The sequence below is a fragment of the Stegastes partitus genome, unplaced genomic scaffold (genome assembly GCF_000690725.1).
Source record: "Stegastes partitus isolate 25-593 unplaced genomic scaffold, Stegastes_partitus-1.0.2 Scaffold100, whole genome shotgun sequence".
NCBI lineage: Eukaryota > Metazoa > Chordata > Actinopteri > Pomacentridae > Stegastes > Stegastes partitus.
Genome location: NW_007577831.1, coordinates 323,131 through 333,552, shown reverse-complemented (window position 1 = coordinate 333,552; position 10,422 = coordinate 323,131). Strand labels below are relative to the sequence as shown.

The following is a 10,422-nucleotide window of genomic DNA, read 5'->3' as shown; positions in this document are numbered from 1 at the left end:
TGCGCATTTGTAAATGCTTGAAATTTTACTTGTGGATCATGAGACATAAATGTGTCCCTACTTTTGAGATTAATACTTCATATCATTCTGTCTGACTTAAAAACATTAAAGACGCCTTGTGGAATTTTCTTGTATGTTTACATTCGAGATTTCTTTGAAAACAGATTGTGTAAATCCTTGAAGTCTAATAAAAGTGCTTAATAGAGAATTTCCTAGCCCATAAATTAATTGAAAAGAGAATTTTTGAAGCTTATAGTATTTACATGTCGGTTGTCTTCTTCACTGCCTTTGTTAGGGTTTTGCTAAGCTTCTTTGGGTGCTACCAGCAATGGGAACAGCCTGAAACCAAACTTTGTCGCCCCTCATGCTCTTATATTATACAAACAAATCAAGGGCCCACACATTAAAACATTTCCCCATGCTGGTAATAGAGTTTAAAAAAAAGCAAACAAACAAAAAAACATGAGGTATCTTTAAGTGAACGTAGAATCCATAAAACTTTGGTGATTAAAATGATAATGTCCAATGAAACATTTATTGAAATTTTTATTTTTTTATCAGATAAAAATGTCAAAGCATTTTCCTACTGAAACTACTGAGAAAGAAAATAAATACATTTACTCAAGCTTAAGCACAGATTTCTTCTGATTCACCTGAATCTTTTCTTTTTGTGACATTTTCTACTTCTGCTCCACCACATGTCAGTGAGAAATATTGTATTTTATACTTTAGTTATTTAATAACTTTAGTTTCTTTAAAAATTAAGATTTTTGCACACAAGAATTCTATTTTATTTTTTTTTTAAATTGCTGTAAGGTAATCTATCTTAAGTCAATTTGCAAATTGGCAGCTGTGTTGATAATCATGTATACCACCTCAATGACATTTCTTCACATTTTCAGAGTGCTTACAAAGCAAACAGTCAATTATTGGGGAAAGTAGTTAGCGGGTTGATTCATAATGATAATAATTATTACTTGTAAGGGGATGCAAAATGGTTCAAAATAAGTTCCAAATTAACCAGCCACAGCAGGAAAACCCTGCTTTCCCATTATAATAATAATCTAGTTCTATAATATTTCATAGTGTAATTTCTCAAAGGGGATCGTTTTCTGCATTTTCGCACATTTTAAGCTAAGAAATTACACAATATTAGTTTGTGTTATCTAAAATTCATAGTGAGCATTATTATTTTGACGTATCACGATGCAGGTAGCTTGAATTCTTAGCTAGTTCAGGATAAGCATCCCAAGTGATGTGACAATATCTTTATATCAGTAATCTACATATAAGTGATAACAAGGTTACAATCTCGAGCTTCTTCTCACAGTGTCAAAAGAAAACGGACACTTAACCTGGTTTACTCAAAGTATTATTACTCTTACTCTGAAAAAATGTAATAAACTTCCTTTGCACAAAAGAGTAAATATTCAGGCGAAAACTGTGAACAATCCTGCAGCTTTTCAAAAAATCTGACTGAAAGTAAACAAATAAATTGGGCGTCTAAAACAGTGATTTTGCTATTACTGCCTTGGTGATCTTATTCTGGGGAGATCTGCATTTGTGCACGCTGGTTTGTTTACATGTCTGAGGCCAACTTTCTGCATATTCAGCAGCTAAATAAAATGGCCAGACTATCCTTTATAATAAAAGCGTCTCTTTCTGTGGCTGCAGAAGCTTTTTTTTGGTTTGACTGAGCCCTCACAGCAGTGAGAAGAATGATATATTTACGATAGCAAGCACTTGCACAAAGAAATGTTTTTGCTGCAGGGTTACAAGACTCACAACAGACAGTGGAGAAGCCAAACAAAAGTGTGGGGCGCTCCAATTAGCAGTTGGCAGTATATTAACGGGGTAGTGATGTCAAAGCTTCTCCATGGTCCTGAACAGAGAGCGGCTTCATTCTAGTCTACAGAATACCATTTGCATATCGATGATACAGAGGAGAAAAAGGGCCAATGTGTCTGACACACAGCTGTGAACTCCAGCGTATGAAAGAAATATTATCCCTCCTCAGTCAGTGGGTCTTCTCTCCACATCTGTCCGGTGGCTATGTGACTGATTATTTTGGGCATTCCAATTCAAGATGCCCCCAGGAGGCAAGAGAGCAACAAGGGCCTCTGTTTCCTCCAAGCGTTCCCCTCCTCCCTGCTCTTGTTTTTTTCTTGCTCTCCTATGGGGCTTGGGGCCCACTTTAGAACCTAACAGACCATCCACAAAGGATCATCTCTGAGACTTTAGTCATAAACTTCTCAATTAACAACACAGTCCATCTTCTATCTATCAGTGGGGGGGTGGGAGTTCATGTTGAAGGCACTCGATGCGCCACTAGGCCTGGTTTCCATGGAGTCATACCCAGCAACTCACTGCGACTGAGGCATGCCATTCTTCTTCCCGCTGCTAAAATGTGGTGCGTATTCTGACTCAGGCTATTGTGGAGCGCACAAGTGGCTCTCTGAGCCTTCTTTCTAGAGAAAGAAAGGGTGGGGTCAGGGTTCAAACGAAAGGCTCCCATCGGGACTCCCTTTCGGTTATCAAATTTGTTGAGACACAAAAAGAGCTACAGTCTCACTCCCAAGAACATCTTGAGGGAGAGCAAAGCGGGTTATAGGACGACGTTCTTTGTGTCAGAGCACCAGTTCCTCCACGGAGCGGCGGACGAACTCCCTGTCTTCACTTTGTTCCACATCCCTGCTCCTGCACTGACTGCTGACCACTTTGTCCTTGAGCAGACAAACGTTTTCCTCAGGAACTCTGGTAAGACTTCTTTGCATTTATTGGTTAATTTATGCTAACTGCAAAGTCATGAATATGTGTGTGAACTTGCACAAAACTAAGTAAATAAGTGAATTGTTAGAAGAGTTATCAGGTTGTAGTTTGAATTTATCAAGTAAATTTCTTTCATAGTGTTTCAAAATGTCTTGTAAACCTCTAAACAGATTGATCATTTTCCAGATTTTTTTCGAAGTCATGCAATCTTTCATCAGCTTTTAAGGCTAAATGGTGCAAATTTCCCATTCACATTATTCTAGATTGAAAACATTACAGCTGTCAGTGTTTTGCATCAGGATGTTCAGCCTCCTCTTCACACCTCCACAGATCTGCTTAACCAGATCACTGTGATCAAGGCATATTTCAGGATTGTCTCTCTCTAGGATTATCCCTTGGAGATCTGTATTTATGGAAGCTTTTCCATTCAGCGTCTCCGCTCCCCGTTTGTTATCCCTGCTGGGACTGCAACCCCTTTCTCTTCAGGGCTCCTGAATGCTTTGAGTGTAAGCCTTGGCTGAGAAATGCTTCTCCATGTGGGTCCCACAACGCTCAGTGAAAAGAGCCACGCTGCTACATGTGGCTGGTTTCTAATGGGCCCAAAGTCTGGCAAGTGAGCTGGCGATGCAGAGATTGAGCCCAGCTAAACAAAAAACAGGCTGCTTTTATTGTGCAGCATTATTTAATCACATTTCAGGGTTTGGTGAGCTGTCTGCGTGGTGTATTTAGGATCCTCCCTTCAGCTATGGAAACATCTGCTGGATGAGGAGTTCATCCCACCTACGCATGTTATAATGTTGGTGTTGGATCCACCACAGACACTATCATTAAAGTTTAAAACAAACCTGGCCTTGGATTAATTGATGTCAGACTTTGCTGTTCATGCTCCAGCTGATACTTGTGTTTAGATACCAGGCTAAAGCAACAACAAAAAAAGAACAGATAAATACAAAAAAAGAGGAGTGGACGGTTGGAGCTTGCCAGATTTGGACGGAAGAGTGGGTGGTCAAGGTGTGTCTAAATAGTTGGAAATAATGCACAGTCCTGGGAGGATTGTAAGAGTTATTTGTCAGTTTCATCCCTGAGAAAGTGAGACAATCAGTCATTTGTATTTAAAGATTTTTTTAAAAGTGGTGGGCTGATGCCAGATATATGATATATAGTTATTTAATAGGTGTATATAACATATAATGTTAAGAAATTTAATAAATACAATAAGTGCATGATAGCTTAGACATGTCATAGTTTTCTCCATAAAAATGAAACAGTATAGAACTGATTTAAAAGCTCTAACCATGTCAGTAATGCACGAACAACAGGCCTTGAATCTGACATAGATAATCCAATTACATTTCTGATAAATGAGACAGCCATTGACGCCACTCGAAATATCTTATATACTCTGTTGTCAGAACAACTTAGCTACAGTAAACCTCTTGTACAGATGCAGCCTGGACAACAAAACACCTTTAAAGTGCTTAGTACGATTCACATCATCGTGACTCTGTATTTAAAAAAGTTTCTCTTAAAACACTAATTTATGTGACGTATCCCTACAGGCCCTTCAGATGGACATTTTTCATGTTAAAATGTACTCATTTGACCTTGTTCACAGCTTGTTTGGAACTAATTTAATGATTGTTGTTAAAATATACATTCATCCAATTGAACTGTCAATGTTTAGGTTTGCTTTTGTCAGAACTATCAATTGACTTGCTAACTAATACTTATTTAACACTCTAACTATACAGTTTAACCTATATCCATTTCTTTTATCTTCCAGTTCATCTGTTTGCTAACAATGTCAACTGTTTGTTCACATTTCAACTAACAATATCCATTTGGTTAGCTTGAGCTAGCTATTACAACAGTTTATCCACTTTTAGCTAACATTTTAATCTGCTAATCTGCTGACAGCTAACAAAGTCAACTGTTAGCCACACTTTTAGCTAATAATTCTGACACTCTTAATTTTAGCTAGCTATTTTACTGATGATAGTTTACAGATTAGCCACAGTTTTAGCTATCTGTTTTAGCCGTTAATCAATTTGTAGCTAACAGTTTCAACTGTTTATCCATACTATTAGCCTATGATAGAAAATTTTAGCCATACTTTTAGATAGCACATTATTTATCAATTGTAATCATTTATTAATACATTTGCTGTTTGCTTTTATGATTGATCAATTACTTTTAGTTAATGGTTACATTTTCATCTTAAACCTGCTCAGTTTTGCTTAGTTTAGCACAAACACTGGACACAGGGGCTAGCCTGGCTATGCCCAGAAACAAACAAATCATCTGCTGGCATAACCAATAAAACCACAACTTGTCATTTTTATTCCACAGTTAGTTTATATTGTTGTATGATATAGGCATAACACTGTTCTCTTGCAGCTCCTTGTGTGTAATAACATCATGTGTATCTCCTAATGCCTGGTATGTCTCTATGAGACCTTTATTACTATGACCTTTATTTATTTATTTATTTTTTTAGCCTTATTGGACTTTTGTAACTCTTGTCCTGCTTCTGTTACGCTTTTTCTGCATCCAGCTGCTGTAAAATCAGAATTGGTGAAGGATCAATAAAGTTGATCTTTCCTTATCTTAAGCTCATTAGATATAAAATTTTATTTAAACCTGTTAGCAGGATGACAGGTAAATTGTTACTCAGCTATGCTAACATGTTTTTTCAAATTTCAGATATAAAAGCAGTGTCAGTTTTCTCATGAAACCAACAACAACAAACAAACAAATGCATTTCCAAAAATTTCAAATCCCTTTCATTCAAGTGATGACAGACACATTTTCAGTCATAATTGCTGCTATGCTACCATGAGTTTAATATTTTCTGCTGGTACTGTAAATAATTGTATTTTTTTTAATGTTCTATAGTATATTGTTAGTTATACTCTGTTGTAGTACAGCATGGCCTAACACAAACATGTTTACCTTTAACAGTTAAAGCTTAATGATATATGCTCCTTAGAGTTTGTCATTCAGTCTAGAAGAAACAGTTGTTGCTGGTTAAATAGGCTGCAGGCCAGTTATTCTGCAGAGAGAAGATCTAACAACTCGGTCTGACTTCCTGGGCTTTGTAGAAAAAGTCTAATTAGTTCTTGTAGTGGTCAAAAAGAAGGAAATGCATGCTCTGAGGGCATTTGCACATTAACCAGGGACACTGATGTCCATTGTTACCTTGTGAAACTGGCACTGTGACAATCACTCTCCCTGCCTGTTTCTGTGTCGTGTAAGTGGACAGGGTTGGGCTGTCATGCTTTCCTGTCACTGGGAACCTGTCCTGTTACTTTATTAAGGTTTTAAAACATCTCTAGTTATGCCTCAGAATTGCTTTTAAGATAAATTTATATCAATTTCTGTCTCCTCAGCCATCAAAATGGAGTCAGCTACAATGGAACTGCTGTCCAATCAGACATCAGAGAGCTGTACACCACTGGAAACAACGATTGAGAACCAGCTGTTTGGATGGTTCTACATCGTGGTTTTCATCCTGGCGCTGAGCGGCAACAGCTTGGCTCTCTGGATCTTTTCTCAACAGCGGGGAACGTCCTCTCCAGCTAACGTCTTCTTGATTCATCTGGCTGTGGCCGACTTATCGTATGTGATCATCCTCCCACTCAGAGCTATCTACCACTTCACCGGAGGCCACTGGCCCTTAGGCGAGGTGCCCTGCAGGGTGGTGGGCTTCTTGTTCTATGTCAACATGTACGCCAGCCTGTACTTCCTGGCCTGTGTGGCAGGTGATCGCTACCTGGCTGTGGTTCACGCTGTGAGGTCGCTGAAGGTCCGTCGTAGTCGCTACGCTCACATCATCAGCTTCTGTTTGTGGGTCCTGGTTACTGTTTCCATGGCGCCGCTGCTCGTCACCCATCAGACTGCTGAGGTGGACAACATGACAGTGTGCATGCAACTGTATAGAGAGAAGGCCTCACGCAAAGCACTGATCTCCCTGGCTGTGGCCTTCACGCCTCCTTTCCTCGCCACCCTGTCCTGTTACTTCCTCATCATCCACAGCCTGCATCGAGGCTCCAGGTTGGAACCGGCCCTAAAGCTGCGGGCTCTGCGCACCATTGGCCTGGTCATGCTTATCTACGTGGTCTGTTTCCTGCCCTACCACATGAGCAGAGCCACCTTCATCCTGGGCTACAACCACCCTGACAATTCCTGCCAAACACGAAGAGGCCTGAGCCTGGCCAACCGCCTCACCTCCTCCCTCACCTGCCTGAATGGTGCCATGGACCCGCTGGTTTACTTATTTGGGGCGGAGAAATTTCGTGGCACGCTAAGGCGACTGTTCTGTAAAGATAAGGGAGGAATGTCCGGAGCCACCAGTGGAGAGTTAAAGGGAACGCATGAGAGCTCCGTGAGCGCAAAGTCTGAGTTCTGAGGAAGAATCGTTTGAAGTGGATCTACAAATCTGTGATGACTAAATGCTTTTCCAACACAACCAACTTTGGTCTGACTATGCATTGACCATTGCCTTTACTTGACTGACGGCTCACTTTGACATTAAGCCTTAGTTCCAGCATCCACCTTACATGCTATTCACTGAGCCTTCACAGGCTTAAACATCTTTAGTGTGAACAAAGGAATGTGTCTAACTCTAAACTAAAGAATGATTCTCACAGTTTAAAGCAACGAGGTACTTTTGGATCAAATCAAACTATTTACAATTGTGGCATCATCAGATTAAAAACCAGACAAACCATGTTGTTTCTATGCTTCTGAAATGCCACTGTCATCAACATCAAATTGTAAGAAATTGTTGGTTCTTATCATTTGAGGTCTTGGATCCACATGATTCTGAGGAACAAGATCTGACCAAAGTCTACTAAATCTAATCAGATGTGGTCTCAGGTCTGTGTACCAGTATGTCAAATACTTGAGTGGACCTGGGTGAACCAAAGTGGTATCATCTTCTTTCATTTCAAACAACTCATATTATTGATGCAGCAAGTGGATAAAGTACTTCATTTTTAATATAACTTTGCCTCCTAAACATAAAGCAATTATTCAAGTTTCTCTAACTTGAATTTTTTTCAAATTATACTTATTATATTGCCTCTCTTTCCCACCGCAGCTGCTTGTCAGTTGATCTGAGTCATTGTTATTGTTCATTGTCTGATAGAATCTGTTTGGTTGACTGCATTTGGATTGGGTTGAATTATTCTAAGATTTGTCACACTGGCTGTGCTCTCAATCAATAAATGCATGTCAGGTTTGGGTGGGATTTTCACTGTTCAGGTCCAGAATAGTTGTCTTAACTTACTCCGACGAACAGAGTCTACAGAATTGCAAAATTACAAAAAGTTTGACTAAAAAGCTCAGAGATTCAATTATGGAACCCTAAAACCTGAGCAGATTTTAATTCTGGACAGCTACTACTTCTGCCACCTGCTGCCTTGAACAGTCTTCATCCCAAGACAAAGTTGGTTGTTCCAGTAAAGCTGTTCCAGATACGATAAAAAAAAATAAAAAATTTTTTTTTTAAATGCTCATGCAACAATATTATTAAATTGCTTTGCTGGGTCATATTTCATATTAGAAACATGTTCCTTCCATCCAGAGCATTTGGTGGAGGCCAGGGAATTGTGTCAAACACCTAAAGACTGAGCAAACATGTACATACTCAACTTGTAATATATATTTCCTATTACTGTTTTGTATTGCACACCAAAAATTCTGAATACTAATTAGTCGTAAGTTTTATTGCTTTTTTAAAATTGTTTTTCAAAGGGTGAATTAACCTTTGCTAGCAGCAGGGCTTTGTAATCCAATATAAAATATTTGCAATGAAGCTACAGATACTGTGTGTGAATCTTGTCGAAACTGCATAAATTTAGTGCTTTTCTAAAGTGTCAGTATCGAGTCAAAATTTTTACTTTTGTTTGTGTCCAACAACTTGCAAAAGGTGCTCAGTGCTAATTGGCACATGTTAGCTAGCTAATACAACAAACAAAGTTGCTGAATATGTTAATATACCTGCTAAACGTCAGTGTGTTAGCATTGTTGTTGCATGTTAGCTTGCTGGTGTTAGCATTTAGCTCACATTCTTTGTGGAGCTGCGAACAAGACTGTGGATTTTGTCAAACATTGCACCTGCTTGTAGCTGTATAGCATTTTACTGCATTTAACACAGTCACATCTGAATTCTGATACCTGATCTATATATAAAGCCCTCCACACAGTTGTAGGGTTCATAGCATGTGCACTACTGTCCCCTTAAAATCCCACATGACGGTGCACCACATCACGTTTTTATAGATTCACAAATTGTTGCTGTGAACCTCTGCAGGCTAAAGCGACAGGTTAAACTGATGCTGACTAGTGGGAGTCAGATATCTCAGTTTACTGCCCACCATTGTCTACAATGTACACTGATTGCCACAACAATAAAACCACTTGAAATGAATATCACTGATATATTACAATGGTGCCTGTCAGTGGGTGGATATGTGAGGTAGTAGTATTTATTACTGGTGGTTTTAATGTCGTGGCTAAATGTTGTATACAGGGACTAATGAATAAGTGAATGAGGACACAGCAGTTACTTTTTTTTTTTTTGTAATTGCCCCAAGACACCAGTATTATGTTTACTTTGCTTGACAAATCGCCGTTGTAAATATTGTATTTTCTTCATCACCCAGCTTCTTAGCTCTTCTATGCATTTATATTGCACTATTGTATGGCAAACTATTAACCATTGTTCTATTTTACTTGAAAGCTTGTTCAAGTTCAACTTGTGAGTAATTATTACGTAATTCTCTGTGGCAAAAATGCGCCATCTGCTCATTAAAACTGTACAGACACTCCACCAGTTGACTTGTATGACAATGACCGACTCACATTTCATTCCTTTTTTTGCATGGATAACATCTGCTTGTCATTTCTGTTACATAAAAACTATGTGAACACAACATTGCAGTCGCGAAAGCAAAAGTATGATTTCACATCCTCCATGTCTGAGGCTTTGACATGCTCGCCGTGAAAGTGGCAGACCTATTTCGAGCGCTGAGACAGAAACCTCCGAGGCTGCACAGACTTGTCACCATGTAGTTCTCTTTTCGTATCATGTGACCTATGTTGTGGTTTGTGAGTGGCTTATTTTCCTCCTCTTATTTCTGCAAGACTTCCTGTCCATCACATGAACATGGCAAGCCATTCTAAAGTTGTGTTTCCTGAATGTATGCATTTCAAAAAGCACTCAAGCTCCCCTGATTCATGTAAGATGAATTAAAGTGTAGCAGTTACACTCAGGCCAGAGGGTGAACATGAGCGCTTGTTTTTATTCTAAATCAAATATGATTTGAGCATTAAAGTGGACATAAAAGCCAAATGAAGCCTCCTGTATTGTTATTTATCAGTCAACTCTTTCACTGTAACCAGAAAGAATCATCATGTTACTTCCCCTTTTCACTTCTTTCAGTTCAGGGTTTGTTTTGTTTTTTACATTCACTATTATCTGAGCAGTTCACCATTAAGTGTACGGAAACTAAAGAGGTCAATATGTTGGTTAATCTTTACAGTAGTGTGACAATGATTAAAGTCTGCATTTCCATTTCACAGCTGTGGGGATCTGTCATAAAGCAGCAGAGTGGAGGCCCTCCTCTCTGTAACTTCTCAAATGAGGAA

The 10,422-nt window shown here is 39.0% G+C and overlaps 1 protein-coding gene across 1 annotated transcript; it reads left to right on the top strand.

The window, feature by feature from the left end:
* The first annotated feature begins 2,677 nt into the window (after positions 1-2,677).
* Positions 2,678-10,126, top strand: gpr17 (G protein-coupled receptor 17). Its single transcript, XM_008277538.1, has 2 exons — positions 2,678-2,757; positions 6,159-10,126. Exon 2 carries the CDS (start codon positions 6,167-6,169, stop codon positions 7,175-7,177), a length of 1,011 nt encoding a protein of 336 aa, XP_008275760.1. The 5' UTR covers positions 2,678-2,757; positions 6,159-6,166; the 3' UTR covers positions 7,178-10,126.
* Positions 10,127-10,422: the final 296 nt, after the last annotated feature.

Bases quoted from the DNA above. Each gene is read 5' to 3' on its own strand.
- gpr17 (XM_008277538.1), top strand. From the start codon at position 6,167: ATGGAGTCAGCTACAATGGAACTGCTGTCCAATCAGACATCAGAGAGC.